The following is a 23,567-nucleotide window of genomic DNA, read 5'->3' as shown; positions in this document are numbered from 1 at the left end:
TCAAGAACCCCACTTCACATGGTGAACCATGACGTGGTTTTACTGAACTCTGGAAGTAGTGCAATGCAATGGCCACCAAGGGCGAGTCCTTGCTTCGAGTGTGCGCACGTCGCAGACTGTGAATGTACAAGAGGGAAAGGTTGCCACTAGGGTTGTTCTTATTAGAGTTCTTCAGTAGAGGTAGTTACTGAGCTAGTTGGTGTTCTCAAATTAAGTCCATAGTACTCAGCACAAAGGCACAAGGCCAAAGAAAGGAAGAAGGTTGGGAAGGAAGACTAACACAGCGCTGGTCCGTTTCTTTCTTTGACCTTGTGCCTTTGTGCTGAATACTATAAACTTAATTATCAGGGTTCATTTGCTTTCACTACTTTTCAGTTTTTGTGGCATGCGGAAAGCTTACAAAACTTAGAAAAATCATAGTCTGCATCTATTTCATGAGTATAAAGCACTAGGTTCTAACTGGATGCCAAACCAATTAGAAAGGCAGCACCCAATTTGGCTGCCACCTCACTTCCTCTGCCGAAAATCGCCTCTTCATTTTGCACCACTGACTCAAAACAAGCATTACTAAAGAAAAAAATTCCATATTTACTCGCATAATGATCGCACTCACGTAATGATCGCACCCCGAATTTTGTAAATCATTTTCTTTTCTTCCCCACGTAATGATCACACCCCGAAATTGCCACTGCAATTTATCGACGATGTGGAGTCTAGCCAACGATAATCGTACATGCCATCTGTCTGACAGATGCATGTGCAAATTACCATCTTGCTCTGCCAGCATATCTTCGGCAGTTGCGTGTTGGTTGACCTGCGGTCACACGGGCAGTCTAAAGTGGTTATGCTTAACCGTGGATACCAATCTTAACTGCGGTTGCCTAGAATCACAGTTCGCAGTTCACACAGGGCTCGCCACTATTCTGGGCTGCGGTGCAACGAACGAAGTGACGCGGTGATAGGAGCGAAGAGACATTTGCAAATATCTTGCAGCACAGTTGGCGCAGTGTTGAGAGTGCCGTTCAACGGCGCTGTCCGGTTGCAGCACTGCCTTTACAGCCGAATACATCGCCGCGCCGCCCACAAACCACCTGTGCCAAGGAAACATCTTTACAGTGGATGCCTGGCGCCAGCGTCAGAAAACCATGCTAAACTTGTTCTCGTAAATAATAAGCCCTGGGATACGGCAATGTCAAAAATGAGACCTCCTTGAGGGTCGCTGACCTGTACCGAGTTGCTGGTAGGAGTAATAATTGCGATACAAGCTAGTTTTAAATTCGCAGTCGCATAGCAGCTGCCGCCATTGCAGCGCGACTGACCTGATCTGCTTGCACGCCAGCTCCGCTGCCAAGGCGTCGCTGAAATCGATCGTATATATTGCTTTCAATGTGAAACTTATGTTGTCAGTAAGGCAGCGCCATAAGTTGACCATTAAGTATAGCGTTGGTCGATTCAAAAGCGCCGTCTGCTGTGGCCTAGCGACGACTAGGGAGTCGCACACCAGAGTGCCAACGAGCGTCGCACTCGTGGGCAGCACCATTGCGGTAAACGCACGGAATACGGTGCAGCGAGCGTTGCGAACGTGTCATCTAATTTAAAGCTACGGCAGGGACTGGTCATTTTTCGACGAAACAGTGAAAAATGCACGGCTTGAGCGCCGAGGGACGTTCCTGTTGTACGCTGTTGCTGCGCCTTCAGACGGAATCGAAAGCTGCATAAAAGCACCATCACGCGGCACTATACACACTCCCTATTTTGATGCGTTGCTCTTGGAACATCATTTAGTGCGAAGAAAGTACGTTCTTGAAGCAGGCCAGTCGTGCGCTTTTAGCACTCTAGCTTCTCGGTTAATGACGTAAACCGAGGTCGCCAAGCTCTGTTCGCCTTAACCGCGTTTAGCGGCGTAACCGCGGGTAGCATCCCTGTGTGACAAGGGTAGTCTGACCTCCAACTTGTTTGCATTTTTCGGGGCTCTAAAATTCCTTGTAGAAAATTTACCCCACGCAATGATTGCCCCTTAAATTCGCATCAATGTTTTAAAAAAAAGTGCGATCATTATGCAAGTAAATATGGTATTTAAAATATGATTTAGGCAATCTCTTAAGGCATTCATGCATCACAATGTCCCATGCTTTGCGTACAAAAGAATAAAGACCCCATGCTTTATTTACATCGCAGGGTCTCCTCATAAGGTAATATGTAGCATGCAGTCACAACCCAAAACTGAACACTACCACTTTAGCTTATGCCATGATCACATGTGCAGAGGAAGTTGGGTTCACCCAAATTCGACACACAAATATTTATTGCAGACATAGGACTGCACAACCCGCACGAAAAAACAAAAACAAGTTCCCAAAAAGCCTCATGCACATCATGTTTGTACACAGATTACAAAGAGCTGCCAGCAAACCATCACAATCCGGACACCCACCATCACAAAATGGACTTATGGGAGCCCCAAGTTGCAGAAATGTGGCGACGTTTATCTATAGGTTTAGGTTTAGAGGGTTTAACAGATGGGGCACTATAACGTGCACTGACATCGCACAGTACAAGGGCCTAGTAGCGGCAGGAAACAGTTTTACTGCCGTGCAACCGCTATCGTTTCACGTGCACAAAAAACAGTTTTCAGGAAGATCATGTCACCCTCATGGCAGTGCTCAATCAAGCATAGCACACACACAAACCACTATCAATGTGGTGATAGATATGTCACAGGAAGAACATCACGCGCACACCGTCACTGCGACCAAAGGAACAAGTGCGACAGGCTGTACACTCAAAGTTCAGTTCAGGATTCGAAAAAGTAGGTGTGTGTAGTGAGCTTCTCAAACGTAATGTATGCCTGCATGCGATTTCACTGACTTGGACCAAAAAGCGCTCGTTCTGACTGTAGCCACTTTCACTACACTCGCATTTTTCATGAGGCTGTGAAGCTTACTGCAAGCACAGGAAATTCACCATGGGGACTGCATTCTCGCTGGTGTCCATGCAGACCCCGCAGGCATGAGGAACTTTCAACTATCAAAAATGGCTCCAAATAAACACTTTGTGTCATCAACAATGCATATGTCTTGCGAATGATTGAAGGCCACTCTGTCAACTCAGAGCAGGTGGCTACAAAACTCAACTTGAGAGAAACTCGCTCACAGCTGTTGCAAGCGATGAAGATCCAAGTCACTCCGAACACTCACAAAAGCATCATGCAGCCGATATTATGCGTTTTGCAACATCGCCACCATTATCTATATTCCGCGGCATTGTGAAGGCTACGATGATATCAGCAAATCAGAACAGTGTGCGCTCCAAAACGTGTTCCTCCATGCCTCGTACAATATGACTGGACCAACTGCTGTGCACAGCAGACTCTGCAGACTCGGTGGACGAAATGTTTACGAATGGCGGGGAATCAATTTGCAGCAGGCCTCCGCTGTGCTGTGTTCTTATAGAGTTCCTCTGCTAATTTAAGCGGTGAATGGAACGCGCACTGTACATTCTCAACAACATCCTGAAATACCATTGCAATTACAGCAAACGTTGTTTAATTAAAACTAGCTACAACACTGCTCAAGTATTTGAGAGACCATTCGTTGTCTTCACTGACCCTGATTCGACGAGAGAGCTCAATTTTTCACAGCACCGCAAATGACTTGCAAGATGAAGAATAGGCATAGGGCAAAATGGTAACAAAGCATTGGCCACAAACTTATTATGAAGAAGCAGCAGTGAGACTGCATGCAGAAAGTGTACATAACCGGACAGCAGAATCCAAGCAAATGTTGCTAGCTTATTTTGTCAAATCACGAAGAAAATATACAAGTAACACTTTCCGATTCAACCAACATTTATACCCCAGCTTTCTCATATATTACCAATTATATGTGCATGACTGCTTTTGAGCAGTTCATTTGCTTTTTGTTCTTTTATATACCTGGTTGCTAAAGCTTATGCAAACAGTTTGTATTCTGACTTAGGTGTACATACTACTAATCCACAGGATCAACACAACGATGTGAACGAAGTGCATTGTTGTATGAATTTCCCGCGTGTTGTTCCATTAGAACTAAGAATAAAACATGATGCTGGACTAATCGGTTCACAGGTTCAGCAAATATGAAAATGCGCGAGGAAGGCAGAACGAGAAGTGACACAAAGCGTGCATCTGTCTCTTCTCGCCATGTCTTGTTCGCCTAGTTTTATAACTGCAGAACTAAGAGTTCTGGTAACAAGGCAATCGTATTCAAGGTCAACTTCTTCCAGTTTATGTGTGCAGGAACTCCTACGAGGTCATCAGAAGGCTTCTTGGCAGGCTAGGCACCTTGCGACCCCATCACCCCTTCCATATTCAAGGACACCATCACAGCTTCCTGCTTCTCTCTACATGTGCACGCTGTTTTGACATTTTCGAGAGGATCTTCTGGCAGAGTGGGCTTCGAGGTTAGCAAGCCACTGGACGTAAACAGCTGGCACTGGCACTGCTTCACTTGGTTTGGTTTATGGTTTATGGGGGTTTAACGTCCCAAAGCGAGTCAGGCTATGAGGGACACCTTAGTTAAGGCCTCCGGAAATTTCGACCATTTGGGGTTCTCTAATGTGCCCTGACATCGCACATTACACGGGCCTCTAGAATTTCACCTCCATCAAAATTCAACCACCATGGTCAGATTCGAACCCGTGTCTTTCGGGTCAGCAGTCGAATGCCATAACCACTGAGCCACTGTGGTTTCACTTGGTAGTTAGCTTCTCATGCGTAGGCAGCTTAACAGTTGTTTTCGGGAGGACCACCTGGTTAACTGAACTACTTATTTCTGGTAAGTACGATTTGCAGCAAGCACTGTCACTGTTCACTTCATGCTTTTCCGTAAAAGTCTGAGCTGTTTACCAAATTTGTCACAAATCCTCCAGTTTGCTCGACCTGACCTTTAGATCGTGTTAGAAGTTCTACAGTTTGCCACAAAAAAGGAAGAGGTCAGGAAAATTTGTGAGTCCTACTTAAGAGGAAAACATAGCGCTCAATAGAGACAAGTGAGCACATGTTCAAGTCGTCTATCGTCCTGTCTTGGTTTGAGCCCAATGTTTTCTTCTGAGATATTACGTCTGCTGTTAAACCAGAGGATGAACAAAGGAGTCAAAGCATTTATGTGGCAATGCAATTAATGCATGGACCTTATGTCTAACTTTTCCTCCTCTCGACAAAAAGCCCCAGGAACAAGGTACCTGATTCAAAACCATCTTTTTGGCAAGCTCCTTATTTTCCTTGCATTAATGGTGCTTCCATGCATGTTAGTGTAAAGGCCATTTGAAGTTTTCCAGAGGTCTCCTGACTGGCTGGGCTTCTGAGTCTCATAAGCCAATGGGCAGCTGCCACAGCCCTTAGTTCGCTTTGTGCCTTTCTATTAAGACCACCTTGGTTAGCCACATTTTTCGGGACAGTCCAAAAGAATACTGACAGTTTCTTCTTACGGCAGTCTGAACAAAATAAGCAGGTAACAGAATCATAAACATTAACAGATTCAACTTACCTCCCAAATGACAAATCGAGAGTCTGCTGAAGACACCAAATGAATGGCCTTGCGTTGAGTCACTTCAAGTGCTTAACTGTTAGTTTTAGTAAATGGGTCCCAGGCAATGCACGCAATTCTAACTTAGGTTTCATTCATCATGATTAGACCAAAGTTTTCAAGTCTGCAGGAGCATTCTTCAGTTTGTGCTTGAGGACACAAAATTTACAGATGCCTGATGTGCACGTATTATTTATACGCTCATTTCAGCTCAGATTGTTGGTTGTCATCATGCCAAGGAATCTATATTCAGTTACCTCAGAAAGAGGAAATGACGGAAGAATAAAGGGTACACTAGACAGTTCTTTTGATTGGCTGATTTCATAAATACTTTTCTGAGTATAAGCTGGTTTGGTTTGGTTTATGGGGTTTAACGTCCCAAAGCGACTAAGGCTAAGAGAGACGCCGTAGTGGAGGGCTCCGGAAATTTCTACCACCTGGGGTTCTTTAACGTGCACTGACATCGCACAGTATACATGGGCCTCTAGAATTTCTCCTCCAAAGAAATTCTAGCCGCCGCGGCCGGGATCGAACCCGCGTCTTTTGGGTCAGCAGCCGAGCACCATAACCGCTGAGCCACCGCGGCGGCTGAGTATAAGCTGAATGCTTGTATCACATGTATACAAATGGTAAAATGACAGAACTCCACAAATTAAATGACATCCCTTTTACACATTCTCAACCACTGGTTTCACAGAAGTAAGGCAAACAGAGTTGTACCAATGACTTGGAAGAGGAGACGCTTCGGGTGTCCACCGCGACGTGCTCCGCATGGGCTCTGCAAATTTTGATCAGCCAGGCCCGATCATCTCAACGGATCTCCAAAATGTTTGTTGGAGCTTGAACAGGAACAGAAGCGGACCACTTGGGCACCAAATTTGAAGAGGTGGGCTCATTTTTGGGTTTTCTACCGGACTTTGAATTTGCCGAGCAGCGGGGTGCGAGCTAAGCTTCGTTAGGCCTAGCCCGACTACGGGCATTCGAGGGCTCTCCGGCCTTGTCACGAGTGACGACGGCGAAGGAAACGGTCCCCTACCCCGAAAACCAACCCAACATCGAGAAGGCACTAGAAGATTCGCCAAAAGATTTCATCGAAACCCCGGAGATGCAAGAAGACTGCCACGTCAGCACTCGGCCAATGGTCGAGGCGGGAAGCGAGGCGGTTTTCGCGCCTAAAGAGGCCGCCATGCTGGGCCCGCAGGGCGGAATCAAGCAGGAAGACGACCAAAATTGGGAATTAGCCACGTCGAAACGCAAGAAGAAACCCCGCAAGGAACGGAAAAACCCCGGAGACTTCCCGCCTTCCGCCCAGGTGGATTTTGGCGCGAAAACCTCGGGGAGCGCCTCAACGGCAGCTGGCGCGCCAGCTGCGCTGAAGCAGGACAAGAAGGAAGCGGCGCGTTGGCCGGGCCCGAGATTGCCGCCGCTCCCTAAAGACGATTTCAAGATAATCCTGAGGCTGAGGGGCCCCGTGGTACGACCGCTGCAAACTCATCAAGTCGCCCGAGCCGTAGTCGCGGCGACCGGTGCAAAGTGCAAAAGTGAAGACTTGATCATAAGACTACGAAACAGTAAGAACATCATCATAGTCAGCACGGACAATAAAGATGAAGCCAACGTGAGACGCATTAACCATCTAGCGTTCGGTGACAAAGTGTACGAAGTCAACGCCTACGTGGCAGCCCCCGAGGGCACTCAGCGAGGTGTGATCCACAGCATAGAACCGGGGACATCATCCGCCGAGCTCAAAGCCAACTTAAGGGTGCGGACCCAGGGAGTCAAGACCCACAGCGCCCGAATGCTTGGAAAGGCAAGCTCAGCCGTCATCACGTTCAACGGACCCACCACCCCAAGACAAGTACTATACTACGGAGGGGAGATGTGGTGCTACCCATACCGCCCAACGCGGCAGATTTGCTATACAGTCGAACCCGGATATATCGAACCCGCATATTTCGAATTATTGGCTATATCGAACACACAGATTACCCCCTTGAAAATACTATGTAAAAGTATAGGACAGTTGCGTTGTATATCGAATTCCATTTTCGCCGGCCATTGGATATATCGAACGCCGCGCCGCGCCGCGCCCCTGGAAGGTGCGCTTTCCCCAAAGACATTCCTGTCCGGTCCTCAGCCGCCTCAGCGGAGAACATTTCCGCAGTCAGCAGGCGCAGGGCCCTTTTTTTTTTTTGTTCCCCGTTTTTGCGCCCCACCGGCGCGAGCTTTCCCGCTCCTCCTCTCCTCCTGTACCGCCGGCGTGTGCTCCGTCAAGGCCATTGGAGATAAGCGAAGAGAGAGCGCCGCATGGAGACGCGCGGCGACCACGCTTCTTGGGGAAAGAGAGAGAGAGAAAACGGTCGCTCGTGGGCACATCGTGGGTCTGGGGAAAAAAGAGAGCTCAGAAAAAAAAAAAAAAAAACGAAGCCCAGAGCGCCGATCTTTCTCCCTGCTCTTTCTTTTCCCTCTGTCGTTCCTTCGCAGCCGGGTTGACTGCCGCTCGCATAGGCTTCGCTCTTATCGCTCCATCTGCGCCTCGCGTGCTTTTTTTTGTGTGTGTGTGCCTGTGTTTCAACGCGCGACGTGAAGCAGGCCCCAGTAGCCAACTGTTTTGGCAAGTGGCCGGAGATGAATGTCCGGAAGATTTAGATGACGATGAGTGCTTGGACGACACGTTTCGCGACTTGTCCAATTTTCTCGGCGCCGTTCCGTCCGAAGTGACTGTTGAGGACTTTAACGCTGACAGCGAAGTTCAAGCGGTAGCTGGCGTTCAAGACGCCGACTCCAGTGATGACGAGGGCAACTGTGTTGTCGAAGAAACGCGCCGTGCGCAGCCACTGAACTGGCGTCAGCGTTAGCCTGATTCGGCGCTGTTGCGGCGAAATGGAAGGCACTGTGCTCTCGCACCTGGACAGTCTCGAGAAGATCGAGGCCAGTGTTTTGAACTCCGTTTCCCAGGGGAAAAAGCAGCCCAAAATTAGTGATTTTTTTTTTCCGCGAAATAAAGCGCTTTCACATTGCGCGCCCATACTATGTGATTCGCGGCTGTTCCAAACGGTAAGCCACAATTTGTTATGATCGGGAGTGCAGTTTTAGCCTATATCTGTATATCGAATTTTCGCTATATCGAACTATTTTCCGATCCCCTTCGAATTCGATATATCCGGGTTCGACTGTATCTGCTGGCAACAAGGACATAGATCGGACGTCTGCCCCAACCCGGAGAGCAAGGCCTGCAGGCTCTGCGGGACGCAGAACAAACTGGAAGGACATTCGTGCACAACCAAGTGCCTGGTCTGCGGAGGCGTTCATGCAGCCGGCACGAGGGAGTGCAAGCACCGGCTCAAGACGGCCGAAGAGCTGCGAGGAGGACCCCCGCGAGGAGGGCCCTCACAGCGACAAAGCCAGAGCCGGAACCGAAAGGGAGGACGTGCATCAAGGTGGTTCAGCTCGGAGCGGACCGGGAGCCAGGCCCGGGACAAGGCGAGCCAGTCGCGGAGCCAGAGCCGGGGGCAAAGCCGGACCAGAGACGAGTCCTACCCACCCCTGGTAAAGCAAAGCGGAGGCCCGGGACAACAAAAACAACAACAGAAGAACAGTGGAGCTGGGGTGCAGGCCCTCCCAAATCACTCTTTCCGCACTCGGGTCAGCAAAATCAGACAAATAATGACAAGAAACTAACTGAGGAGAACAGGGCACTAAAAAAAGAGCTCGAACTCTGTCGCGAGGAAACACGGCAACCTAAGAAAAGGTTTGGTTTGGTTTATGGGGTTTAACGTCCCAAAGCGACTAAGGCTATGAGAGACGCCGTAGTGGAGGGCTCCGGAAATTTCGACCACCTGGGGTTCTTTAACGTGCACTGACATCGCACAGTACACGGGCCTCTAGAATTTCTCCTCCAAAGAAATTCAACCGCCGCGGCCGGAATCTAACCCGCATCTTTCGGGTCAGCAGCCGAGCACCATAGCCGCTGAGTCACCGTGGCGGCTTGCAACTTAAGAAAAGAATAGATGATCTCATAAGGGAGATGCAGCTCCAGAGGCAGGGTTCGCATCCGCGGATAATGAGTCCGCCTCCGCGAACGCCGAGCCCGCCCTTGGAGCAGCATACACAACCACAGAGCTTAGAAAGCAAATTAGAGAGCTTCATGAGTATGATGCAAAATCAAATGAGGCAACTGCAGACGCCGATGCAAAACCAAATGACACACATGCAGCAGAAAGTAGCGCTGCAAGATCAGCACTTCCGAACATACGTCAAAAGCCAAAACACACAAAAAACCACAAATGACACCAGAGACAGGCTTTTTAATGAAAGAAGATTCAGAGCAGAAAACTGAAGCGGAAAAAGTAGTGACGCAACATGGCAGGACAGAACCAACTAAACATATGCCAGTGGAACTGCGGGGGATACCGGCGCAAGCAGGGACTCCTCCAGCAGTTCATTAACACTAGACACACACCACCAGACATCATCATGTTACAGTAGACTAACACAACACCCACCCTGAGGGGCTATACATGCCAGGAAAGCGGCCGCACCGCCACCCTCATCAGCAACAAGCTGGTCACTATAGCACACAAGGAGATTGAGGGCACACAGATAGAACATGTAATAACAGAGATTATACCCAAAAAGAAACACAAGGCCAAAAGCACTATCATAGTTAACCTTTACAGCCCCCCCAGACAAAGGGATGGCGATTTTAGCAAGCTTTTTTCGGAGGCGAATAAGCTAACCAATACGAACACCTTAATAATCGCAGGTGATTTTAACGCAAGAAGCTCGAGCTGGGGATACCAAAAAACCGAGAAAAGGGGGCAGCAGATATGCGTAGCGGCAGAAAACATAGACTGTGACCTCCTAATGGATGAAAACCAACCAACTAGGTGAGGTAACAGTGTGAGTCCAGATACTTGCCCTGACCTCACCTTTATTAAGGGAGCAAAGCAGGCCGAGTGGGAAAATCTGCTGGAAGACCTAGGCAGTGACCACTACATTCTAAGAACGGCAATCGAAGCAGAAAACGTAAAGAAGAAGATCGGAACGGCCCACCTTACCAACTGGGACGCCTTCCGCAAGCACAGCGAGTGGCTAAAAGGGGAAATCACTTCTACAGAGGAGTGGAGCCAACAGCTGAAACAAATACAAGCCCTCTATACAAAGGAAATAGATAGAACAGAACAAGCACTGGAGGTGGACAGGCGGCTACTCGGGCTACGGGAGGCAAGACGCGGGCTCACCAAACGCTGGAAAAAACAGAAGCTAAACAGAAAACTCAAAAATAAGATTGCGGAAATCACGATGAAGGCAGAGGAGTACGCGACGCAACTGGCCAGGCAGGGATGGCAGCAGTTCAGCAGCTCACTGAACGGCACGCTCAGCACGGCCAAGACGTGGCGCATACTCAAGGCCCTCATGGACCCAACCAAGACAAAAGCAGAAAGTGGCAAGGCAATTCAGAAATTGGTCTACCAGTACGAAGGTTCGGACGAAGAACTGCTAGAAGCAGTCCGCATCAAATGCTACGGCAAGGACAACCTCCAGGGCTACAACGGGGAGTACCAAGGAGCAGACAATCCCACAATGGGCAGGCTGATCACAAGAGAGGAAGTCCAGGCGGCGATAAGCGCGACAACAAGAAATACAGCAGCCGGCGCAGACAAGATCCAGAACGCCTTGATCCGCAACCTCAGCGACGAGGCGATCGACCGGCTCACGGCGTACCTCAACACACTGTGGGCAGAGGGAGTGGTGCCGAAGGAGTGGAAACACGCTGTCGTGGTTATGATACCCAAACCCGGCAAGAAGCTTCAGATTGAGAACCTGAGACCCATTTCCCTCACGTCGTGCCTTGGCAAATTGTACGAGAGAATCGTCACCAGGCGAATCCAACAATACCTGGAGGACGAAGAACAGTACCCGCACAGCATGTTCGGCTTCCGGGCGAACCTGTCGACGCAAGACGTCCTGCTGCAGATCAAGGAAGAGATCATAGACACGGCACCTAGAACTAGCGAAAACATTATCATGGCCCTGGACATCAAAGGGGCCTTCAACAATGTTAGCCACGAGGCCATCATGGAAGGCCTAAACAACGCCAACTCCGGAAGAAGAACCCATGACTACGTAAGAGCCTTCCTGTCAGAACGCACAGTGACCGTAGGATTGGGAGACCTGCGAAGCGACACCTTTACCACCCCACGTAAGGGCACGCCACAAGGATCTGTAACCTCACCAGTGCTTTTCAACATTGCAATGATCGGACTGGCCAGAAGACTCAGCAAGATCGATGGCATCCAGCATGCGATGTACGCCGACGACATTACGGTCTGGGTGAATCGAGGCTCGCTAGGACAAAAGCAAGAGAGACTGCAAGAAGCAGCAACGTGTGTAGAAGAGTACGTGAGGGAAAGGGGCCTAGCCTGCTCCACGGAAAAGTCTGAACTTCTTAGGGTAGGGTCCGACCCTACCAAGGAGAAACTGACAGTAAAGTTAGAAGGCCAAAATATACCAGAAAGGGACATGATACGCATCCTGGGCATGTGGATCCAAGGAAGCAGGAGATGTACCTACACAATTAGCCTACTCAAGAAGTCAACAGAACAAATAAGCCGCATGATAAAGAGGGTATCACAGAACAGAAGCGGGATGAAAGAAAGCGACACGATCAAGCTCGTCAGAAGCCTGACAGTCAGCAGAGTCACGTACTCGTTGCCATACCACCGCATGACCAAGAAAGACAAAGAACAGATGAAGGCGTTGCTAAGAATGGCATACAAGACGGCACTCCACCTGCCAAGAAACACATCAAATGAAAAGCTGCTGCAAATGGGCCTAAACAACACATTCGAAGAACTAACGGAAGCCCAGCTAAGTGCGCAAATAGCCAGGCTCCAGCAGACAGCCACTGGCCGCAAGCTCCTAAAGAGATTAGGGCACGATGTAGAAGGGATAGCAGATAGAACAGCTAGCATTCCAGACGAGGTCCACCAGACACTGGACATCAGCCCTCTGCCGAGAAACATGGATCCCAACCTCCATGCCGCTAGAAGGCAGGCCAGGGCAGACTATGTGCAGCGGAACCTAGCCACAATGGAAAACACAGTACACACAGACGCGGCCCTCTATCCATGGGATCGCAGGACCAGAAAGTTCCGAGTCGCGGCAGCAGTGGTGGACCACATGGGGGAACCAATTAGCTGCGCGACATTAAGAAACTGTACGGTAACGGAGGGGGAGGAAGCTGCCGTAGCTCTAGCGGCGGCCGAAGGTTACCGTAGGAACAAGTCTTTGATAATCCTAACAGACTCCAAAGCAGCATGCAGGAACTACATACAGGGCAAAATAAGCAAGGAAGCGCTGAGCATCCTCCTCGAAGCAAAGCTTCCAAATAAGACCTTAAGACACAGGATTTTCTGGATACCGGCACACACCGGGATAGAGGGTAACTCGAGGGTAGACAGCCTAGTTCACGAGATCACGAGCCGAGCAGGGCAGTCAGAAACCCTGGAGGACCCCATGACGGTGGAACCAACGTATGCAGAAATATTAAACTACCACAGAAGGCGGAGATTCAAATACCCACCACCCCACACATCATTAACACAGCACGAGGCGGTCTGCTGGCGGAGACTGCAAGCACGGATTTTCCACAATTTATACATACTACACAAGATGTTCCCTACACAATACAGGGACTCATGTCCGTGGTGCGGAGCAACCCCCACGCTATATTACATCACATGGGAATGCGAACGTAACAGAGCATTTCACAAGCTAAATGACCCGAGTGCGGAACAATGGGAGGGCCTGCTGACCAGCAGCGAGCTCACGGCCCAAAGGGCACTGGTGCAGCATGCCTGCGAAGCAGCAAGACTCAGCGGTGCCCTGGAATAGGGGCGCCGACCTTGTGAAGAGGCCGAAGACATGAAGACATCGGCCCACCGCTAAAACCTGATTTTTGGACCAATAAATGTTTTTCACTCACTCACTCACTCACCAATGACTTCATAAAACACCTCAAATGTGGTACATGTCCACACCTCAGGCTTTTGAACATATAAGCCAGCTCGCTATAAAACTGAAAATTGCTTAGGAAGTATTACGAGGCAGCTGACAGATGAAAAGGACCCAAATTTTTTTGTTCACCACCAGACCGGGCCTCATCAAATAGTACACCCCTGTCACAAGCTAGCCTTCAACCTGCCTAGCCCATATAAGCAATATGTGATGAGAAATCGAATGACACAACTTGGGACGTTTGCACAGCAATTTTTGTACGAATGTTGGAAAACTGGCACCATGCGGAGGTCGGCAAGTGGCGAATGTATATACAGACGAATGACACAGACAGGATGGTCTAAAGTGGAGGTCCTCAGCTTGCTGTGTGCGCCATAGAGCCGCATGATGAAGTCATGATGACGTGTTGCCATTGCTGAGGCTTTCTGTACCGTCTCAGCATACACACACATGCTGTCGGCTTTTCTCCTAATGGGACTGGTAAAGATTTCGCATTAAAACGCTTTGGCCCATTACATTTCAGCGCTCTACTTAATGTCAATACTGCATGTGTTTTACTAATGACAGATTAGCAGTAATTTAACACATCAAAAGTAATGGACTTCAGGATAGCTTACTAACAAATTACAAGGCCCGACACACAGGCCTGACCAAAGTGATCAATGAGAACCACATACCGGTGATCACCAGTTTTTTTTCCCTTTTCACTGGCGAGACCACTTGGCCACGGTATGAAAAAAAGCAATGTAGAAGATCCATCCGGAAGCCCTTACAACAGTCCACATTCTCCACCTTCTGCAGCTTCCTGCAACAGTTACAGAACATATAAAGAGCAGTGAGGAAAACTAACGGCTTACAAGCTGCCCCTTGCAGGCTCCAAGGCGCAACAGCTAAAGTAAGATTTCAAGCAATTCTTGTAGCACCAAATTCCAAATTTGGAGCAGTATAAAGGGGAAGAAACCGCGACTTCAGTTTCAAATATTTACAGAAATATAATACATACAAGAAAAGTAGGTATGAAAACTTCAACTTTATTTTTGCTTGAAAGTGGGCTTACACATGAGTAGCATCTGACTAGACTGGATCATGACTAGCCCTAACTTCTGTGTACATAGTAGCAGCTCACTACTCTGGACCATGACTAGAGTCATGACAAGACCAATTCACTATTGCACGACTATAGCCTCGCTAGCCGCTTATATCCGTCGAATGCACTCATTAAGATGACTTCAATGTTCAGCGCCTTCTTGGCTCAACAGAGTACTGGCAACTTGAAAGAGCCGTATAAAGACATTCAGTTCATGCGTTCAAAACATGCAGTGTCGAGACTAGATGTAAGCATTAATTGAGCTGCAGGAAAGGTGTATCGTATTCTGGGATGTCTGTGAGATACTGAGAGCCTCACACGACTATTGGGCAGTGTCCCTTATCAGCCATTTTTTTTTCCTTAGCCTTTCTTAGTGAACGACAGTGCGCCAGGCTTTCTTTGCCACTATTCATGTTTGGAGATGCACACTTCCAGTGGTCGTATTAAGCCTTTTATGCTTAATATGACCCACGGATTCCTTCCTAAGAGTATCCTCTGTTGCTTCAACTAAAGCAATGCAAATGACGACACAGTCTACTTTGCCAGCAGATGCACCTGTCCAAATGGGCAGCATCAGTGTTTGTAGCACCTGTGAAATGGCCACTTTTGTAAAATAAAGTCTGACCAAAACAGTGTCTCGTCATACACACCAAGCACGCACGTGCCTTTTCATTGTTGCATCTCAGTGACTGGATTGGATTGGCGACATCCAATTCAATAGCAAAAATGCAGGTTGCCAACACGGGTGTTATTTTTCACCAAGTATAGCTGAATGGAAACTTGCGCGGCTATAGTTGGATACAACTTAGGTCTGCAGTGAAGCTTCACCCACGTTCAGGACCAGCGCACAGAATTCCTCCCGACATCAGAAGAAAAAATTATAAGCTCTAGAATTTTGACACCTGGCTGATTTAATAAAGTCAAACTTTAAAAAGCTGATTTAATTTACTTTTGTGAAGGGCTAGCACAGTAATACAATACGCCGAGGACCGAGGCCCAGTTTAACAACAGCTGTTTTTCTAAATTGTATCCTACTATAGTTACGTCATTTTGGCGCAGAATGGTGCAATTTTAACAAATATGCTTTTCGCACAGATTGGCGCAACTGGCATAGCTGTGGCACTGCTGCACTTGCCTTGGTTTTAGCCACCAATAAGACGACCTGTGCTGGCTTATTTTACGTGTTCAAAGCCTACTTTGCTAGTTATTTTAAGAGCAGCAAAAAAAATAGTGTATAGGGCCTAGAAAAATTCATTTCCAGTGTAATATAAGATTCAGAAAAATTACTAAAAGACCACATGTATAAGGTTTCAAAGACCCAGATGCTGCAGCGGAACTGGGAACCTGGGCAAAGACTGCAACGCTCCTGACATTTCTGATCAAAAAACAAACACAGCCATCTTCTCAAAAATTAGGAAGAGGCTTTGGTCTATGTGGTTAAGAAATTTCATGCAGATAACCTACTTTTGATAAAAACTCCTTTTAAATGAAACATTTGATCATCATACCAAAACAGAAGGACAGGTGCATAAGTGTTTGTTCGATGTATAGGACTAGAAAGTGGCACCACCTTTCTGGTTCTATCCTCCCATACGATTAAATCATGGACAACAGTAAGCTGGTCAATGAGCCCAGAAAATGCGGTGCAGAGGCGTTGGTTAGAAGACAGGAATGCTATACATGTGTCCTATCCTCAACCTGCATAGAGTTACTTCCTTGACTTCCACATCACCATTGCCTTCATCATCATCAGCCTGACTACGCCCACTGCAGGGCAAAGGCCTCCCCCATGTCTCTCCAATTAACCCTGTCCTTCACCAGCTGCGACCACCGTATTTCCACAAATTTCCTAATCTCATCCGCCCACATAACCTTCTGCCACCCCCTGCTATGCTTGACTTTTCTTGGAATCCACTCCGTTACCCTTAAGGACCAGCGGTTATCTTGCCTTCACATTACATGCCCTGCCCAAGCCCACTTCTTCCTCTTGATTTCAACTAGAATATCATTAACCCGCGTTTGCTCTCTCATCCACTCCGCCCTCTTCCGATCTCTTAACGTTACACCTATCATTTTCCTTTCCATAGCGCACTGCGTTGTCCTTAACTTAAGCTTAACGCTCTTTGTTAGCCTCCACGTTTCTGCCCATAAGTGAGTACCGGTAAGATACAGCTGTTGTATACCCTTCTCTAGAGGGATATTGGTAAACCTTCATGATCTGAGAGAACCTGCCACATGCGCTCCACCCCATTCTTATTCTTCTAATTATTTCCCTCTCATGATCCGAATCAGCTGTCACTACCTGCCCTAAATAGACATATTCTTTTACTACTTCCAGCACCTCGCCACCAATTGCTAACTGCTGTTCTCTTGCTAGACTGTTGAATAGTACTTTGGGTTTCTGCATGTTAATTCTTAGTGCCACCATTCTGTTCTCCCTGTCTAACTCATTGATCATGCTTTACAGTTCATGTCCTGAGTGACTTAGCAAGGCAATGTCATCAGCGAATCACAGATTACTTAGGTATTCTCCATTAACTCTTATCCCCAACTGTTACCATTGCAGGCACCGGAATACCTCTTTTAAACAGGAAGTGTATAGCTTAGGATCATAGGGCTCTAGAACCGCCACTGAATGTTATGACAGCATCTCCTGTTGACAACCTTAATGCCTATGGTAGTAGAGGCATTTTTTTCAGTTTTGCTTCCAGATGATGCAAATGAAGGACTAAAATGCTATCATAGATATAGAGATAAAGCTCCAAGATTGTTCCTAAATATATTTCTACTAAAGCTCTAATAAGAAACATTAAGTTCTGGTCATTGAATTGTGTTTCAAATGGCTGGTAAGACATTGTTTCTTCAAGAAAGGTGGCCTGGCCATTCCCTTACTCGTTTCTCAAGCTACTCTTTAAAAAGAACCATACAAGGCTGGAAGAAGTGTACTACTAGAAATGAAACAAAAGTAAAAATTATTTTTCCGATATTTTTTCCTCACCCTGTCTTTAAGGGTATGACGTGACAGCATTTGTGGGTTATAGCCCATGCATGCGGAACTGGTCACTCGACCTTCTTAGATTGCTGGCGGTTCTCACATCACTCCAGGTGCAGTGTTAAGGGATGCACCACTGCCCTGTGATGACAGCTGCTGCCACCAGAGGAGCTTGCGAGACCCAGGCTGCTCTTGCTGAGCAACCCGTTATCCCCAATCATTCATTTAACTGACCTGCCACGGTGGGCAGTCTGTTCACAATTCAATGGGTTCACAATTCAGTTCACTGCTCCTCCAGAAAGAATTACTTTTGGAAGGCTTTAAACGTAAAGAGTACATGCTTGCATTATTTATTGACTTTTCAAAGGCATTCGACCGCATTACCCAGAAAACTCATACTGAAAACCTAGAAGATTACAGATTTCGCGGTACCTTTTTAGTCCTTCTGAAGAGCTACTTGCGGAATCGCCAGCAACAGGTACAAATTAGTGATTTTAAGTCTGAACTGAAAACGGTCGGTTGCGGTGTCCAGCAGGGCAGTATTCCATGCCCCCTTTTTTTGAAGATCTACATTAATGACATAGTTAAGATCGACTGAAATAGCCACTTCATAATTTAAGCTGATGACACTACCTTATTTTTTCCGGCCCGTCTTTACCCGAACTGCAATTCAAAGCTAATAAGGTACTCGATTTGATAAAGAACTACAGCATTAAAATTCACCGATTTTAAATACCTCCAAGACAAAAGCCATATTATTCCGTCCTCGCAACAAGAAAATAGATTTTGATATCAACCGTATATTGGCTCTAATAACATAGAGATAACATCACAAGTGAAGAGCCTGGGCGTCATTTTCCATGAGAATATGTTGGAACTTGCAGGTCACCCATATTTGTTCTAAACTCACTCGCACAGTCGGCTTGCTGTTGCGACTACAGTTTTTTTTGCAACAAAACATTAAATTGCTACTTTATAATTCATTGTTTTTTTTCCACGCTGAGCTACTGTTTTTTGATCTGGGGCACTACCACACAAACTAATGTTAACATTCTTTTTTGGTTGCAGAAAAAAGCAATACGTATCATTAAAAATGTCAACTTTAACACTCAGTCATAACCAATCTTTTATGAATTGCAGATTCTACCCGTCACCGCACTGCAAAATTCAGTGCTTAGTTCAAGCTACCGCCAAGCATGAAATAAACATTCGCCCTCAGCAATACCTCAACCGTAGCTTTCAGAGCTATTAGCGGTTTTCATGTTTTGCTATTCACTTTAAAGCCGAACTCGAATACCACATTATTCACTTCTAAATCCAGGCCTTCAGTTGGTCACATGAGCCAACTTTCAGTGAACTACTGGAGCAGGCATTTCTGAATGCCCTATTGTGAATTTGATCTTAGTGGCTAGAGCAAAATATGAAAAATACTGACTTGCACAACAGGGCTGCCAGCAAATTGCAGTCAGCAGCTCGACAAATTTTTTGACAGATTAACATCGACTTCGAGTAATTCTGCGAATAAATATGCGTCACAACACCCAGCAAGACTACTAACCAGCCACAGAGCAAAAAGCACCGCTTACGCTACACAGCATATATCCTTTACTGGTGTTTTAATAGCCATCAACACCTTCGCAGTTAAGGTGCATGATGTGCAAGCTGGTTTTCATTTCTTAAGAGGGCTCACCAGCTACAAGGCAACTCAGATTTGAACTTTTTCTGTCGATAGATGGCAGCACCTGAGTACCCCAAAAAGAAGGGAAGTTCTATTGCCCCTCCAGGTGTGTAAACTACACCGCGACCCTTGACCGCGACACGAAAGTATTCGTTCTTCCGCGTACAAAAAGTAGACCCAGAACTTTCTGTAGTTATGCGGCCAAGGTTGTGGGGACGGAAGCACAAAAAAGTTAGCCCATCTCAAGCCATTGAGCACAGAAGGATGTGGGGGTCATACAATGGACCATTTCCCAGTAACCCACCAATTTAGCGTTTCCGGTTTGGGTTGCCTAAGCTTCCTTGATTCTTTTCTGCGAAAATTCTTTTACAATGGTAGGGTGGGGTTACTGGTTTCGCCTGAGCAGACAGGTGCGGTCAGTTAAAATGGCGGAAGAGAGGCTTGGTGCATCCGCAGGACATTACCCGGAAAAGGTTCCATTGTGTTGAACACCTATGTAGTCAGTCTCTAAATAAAAGGAAAGAAAGGAGCTCCTAGCACAAGGCCTTATGACTGGTTTTCTTCCCATTCCCGCGTAGCCTTCCTTACATAGCTACAGAAGCATGTCCTGGGTTGTAGTGACAGCCTATAGCTTACTTTGCCTAGTCTCGTAGGAGGTTTCCCAGCGCCGAACACCCATCTTCCGCTTATTCTAAGCACCAACAATTAAGGCACCAAGCAAATCAAAGTTGGATGAAACTTAAAAGGACGAGAAGTGTGGTTTGCAAAAGCACCGAGAGCGTCCTGTAGCTATGCATGGTGACTGAACGCAAACTTTGGCATTGCATAAGCGAGTGCTTGCTTAGCTCTGTTTACATGAACCAGTAACGCCAGGTTGAGCCGGGGGTCGGGCTGAGAGAAGTCAACCCAACTCGACCGACGCGTATTTACATGAACTCGATTTTGGCTAGTCGAGACCGGTTCATAAGCAGTGACACCAAGCGTCGAGCACCGCATTGCGAGCGAGCAGTGGTAGCATCCAAGATTCAGTGTTGTCGGTAACGCGTTACTTTTTTCGGTAACTTAGTAGCGTACTAGTTACCATTTCGGAACTGTAACGGGTCACGTACTTACGTTAACATTTTTCGGTAACGTGAGGTGCCGCGTTACTAGTTACTTTTTTATTTCAATTGTCCCCCTCCGCCCCTTTTTCAAAAAAAAAATGCCGAAAATGATGTTGCAAATAAACAAATTGTACCGGTGTTCTCGACGACCATTGTTGCGGCTCGCATGCACGGCAAAAAACACCTGCCCTTGACGACGCACTCAACTAAAAAAAAAAAGCACGAACACGCAGTCACACACTTGTCTTCACCCCCAAACCACTCACATCCACAACTCTCTAAAGAGTGGACGCATGCCGAGCCACCAATGGACCATTTGTTCAAAAATCTGTAAGTCAGTTTCTGCGTAAGCTTGTTTTCCAGCCAAAAGGTCTCGTTCCACGCGACACATTCGCATTCCCTCATCTGAGCAAACTCATGAATGTCGCCAGTTTACTTCAAGATGGCCCCAAGAGAGCCGTCGAAAGAGTACAATGGTACAGCACAGAAAAGGGGATTGCAGTCAACCTGCTGTTTCTGCAACTGCGGCTACGTTTCAGGTTATTGAGTTCCTAAGCGAGCTAAGCTGACCTTGAACACCTTGACGTAAACACTCGCATTTTTGCGATAATTATGCAGGTTCAAGTAAAAAAGAAATTGTTTATGTGCGCTAATATATTTTTTCCGGAACTATGACATGTAAGCATTTCTTTATTGCTACACAATTTCTGCGTAATTTCGTAAGCAGAAGCACACCAAAATTACTGTAAATTTGTTGAGTTCAGCTGTTTTCTTTGTGAAGTTGGAATTAAATGAAGTGTGAGCTTTATCAAATTGTTCTTACAGCGATGACACTCAATAAAATTTATTGCCATGGAGTAACGGCAAAGTAACGTGCGATACTTCTTTTCGGTAACGGTAACGCGTTACCTTTTTTTGTGGGTAACGTAGGGCGGTAACGCATTCTTTTTTTTTAGTGTAACGAGTAACGTATTTAGTTACTTTTTTTCGGTAACGCCTAAAACACTGCCAAGATTGAGGCACACCACCGCTGCTTCGAAGGTGCGACAGCGCAAGTGAAAAACAAGTTTGCATTTATCCTCTCCCCTCCTTTCGGCCCGGCAGCGTTTACAAGCACATCGGGGCAGGGTGGAGTTGAGTCAACCCCCGATCCCTCGGCGCGACTCGGCGCGTTTACGTGGACAAAGTAACCGGTTTTTGACCCGATAACTCGACTCACGTGTGCTTTGGTGTGAACAATGCCTTACTGTGTGTGCTGCGGGAGGGGTGGGTGGAGGTCAGGTGCTTTTGGGTGTGGCCTTGCATTCCGCTTCCTTTTCACACCACAAGCTCAAGAAAAAAAAAGCAGAATCCTTCCGAAATACAGCCCAAGCAAGAAAAAAAGGAAAGAAAGAAATCAAGTTCGTCCAGGTTCTAAAAGAAAAGTGTGCGTCCGAACACAGACAAGCAAGAAGTTGGTGGTAGAATGTAGTAGCGGCAAAATAACTTGTCGCCAGGTGGAGCCACGTCGCACTAGTAAAATTTTAGCGCGAAATTCAAATCACCACAGAAAATACATACACAACTTTCAGAGCCTGTAAAATACAAACACTAGGTTAGATATGGATAAAAATTGCGGCTTAACAATCAAGAAAGAAAAAGGGAGGAAATGTTGTGGACGAAATTTTGATATTTGGCTTAGTTTTTTCCCAAGATGACATGAAAGTTCGACATATCTAAAAGCACCATTTTTCTGGAACTTTGCGTCTAATTGGTAAAACAATGAAACTTAAACAATAAAATCTGTCCGCAACATTTCCTCTATTCACTAAAGACGAAAACGCTGCCACAAACCTCATGAAAGTCGAGCCATGTTTAGACACGGTATAGCTTCTGAAAGTTCCCATGTATTTCCTATGGACATTGCCACTGGTGAACCCTCTTAACATACTGGTAGCTAACTTTCAAGTTTAAAGGGTCAGTCTACTGAATTTTATCGACCATATTTTCTTTGCGGCAACCGATAGCTCTTTTTACTCAAATTACCATTTAGCCAGATGTGGTGCCAAGGAGTGCGGTAGAACATTTTAAAATGGAATTTATTAATGCGGGAACAGATCTGTATGAGATGGTAGTCTCATCTGGCAACCATCTGGATTTCCGCCGCGCGGCGACAAACATGGCGGCGCCGTCGAAGCCGGACCTCTCGCTTCGGACTGAATTCTCGTTGTTGCTGCCTTTTTCAGTGCGTTCAGTGGCCAAAAATGGGGCGCCTGTCTTCGTCTCATCTCGCCTATAAGAAAACGTATAAATGATAAATTTGCTTTATTTTAATAATTAGAGTGACGATTCTGCCGCTCCTAGGCTTAAGTGGAGAGTCGGTTTGTTTACAACAATGGTTCCCGTCCTGACGACCAGATGGCGCCACTATAGGCTGAGTTTATTTTTGCGTCTCTGCTAGCATACGCTGAACTAAAAGTGGGAATGTGCCTGCGTTTTGCATACGTGTAACTATAAATATTCATGTGATTTACAGAAAAAGCGAGCGGTACGCCTTCTACAGTTTACTAGAACAAAACGTGCGTTTCTCTGACATTGGGGCATACAAATGGTACGTAGTATATTCACTTATGCTTCTACAAAAAAAGTACCACTTTCTTGAACAAAATGAACGTTTGGGGTCGCCACCATGCTTTTTTACGCGACTTTTAACGCCGAAATAAAATATAAATTCCTGCCTAAACCGGGCGCAGACCCCTCGTTATTGATGTTATAGGGTGCCAACTACCAGAATATGCCATTATTTATACACTCATCTCGGTGAGTAGACTGACCCTTTAAAGCCCTTGTTCAGTCTTTGGCGCGTCCAGTGTCTGCATTCGCTTTAGCTATGGCTCTCAACAGAAATACCTTTCTTTGAGGCATTAATAATAGAAGCAAATAACGGTCACCGGGCGACGAAGTTTACGTGACGCAAACCTAATGGCAAACACAGTCGCTGCCGGTGAATTCGCCACGCCAAGTACTACAGGGTGAAACAACAACATCGCTAGCGTTTAGCCCTAGCTGAACACAGCAAATATTCGTAGGCACTGTGGGCAGTCCCAGCATGAGAAGTAAGAAAGAAACGCTATGTCAAAAC

The 23,567-nt window shown here is 46.8% G+C and overlaps 2 protein-coding genes across 24 annotated transcripts in view; one reads left to right on the top strand and one right to left on the bottom strand.

Moving 5' to 3' along the window:
• LOC149356976 (uncharacterized) overlaps positions 1-23,567 on the top strand; it is a 592,868-nt gene that overhangs the window by 40,531 nt on the left and 528,770 nt on the right. The gene's annotated exons all lie outside the window — the stretch shown is intronic.
• The window catches only part of LOC149356989 (uncharacterized), a 79,452-nt gene that overhangs the window by 22,077 nt on the left and 33,808 nt on the right, over positions 1-23,567 (bottom strand). For 9 of the 23 annotated variants that reach the window (XR_016291730.1, XR_016291729.1, XR_016291732.1 and 6 more), the window contains one exon: positions 14,264-14,391. The exons of 8 other annotated variants lie outside the window; for them this stretch is intronic. Coding sequence is in view for 1 of the 15 variants with exons in the window: in XM_089584384.1 (XP_089440510.1) it covers positions 14,264-14,391; positions 19,101-19,165 (193 nt within the window). In the remaining 14 variants the exon portion in view is untranslated. Of the gene's footprint in view, positions 1-14,263; positions 14,392-19,100; positions 23,566-23,567 lie in introns of those variants that run through there. 6 more of the 23 variants (XR_016291718.1, XR_016291717.1, XR_016291728.1 and 3 more) reach the window with 1 other exon arrangement.

This window comes from Amblyomma mixtum, chromosome 3 (assembly GCF_055824585.1).
Source record: "Amblyomma mixtum isolate Tamu chromosome 3, ASM5582458v1, whole genome shotgun sequence".
Taxonomy (NCBI): domain Eukaryota; kingdom Metazoa; phylum Arthropoda; class Arachnida; order Ixodida; family Ixodidae; genus Amblyomma; species Amblyomma mixtum.
The sequence above is the reverse complement of the archived record's forward strand: the minus strand, read 5'-3'. Positions and strand labels throughout refer to the sequence as shown.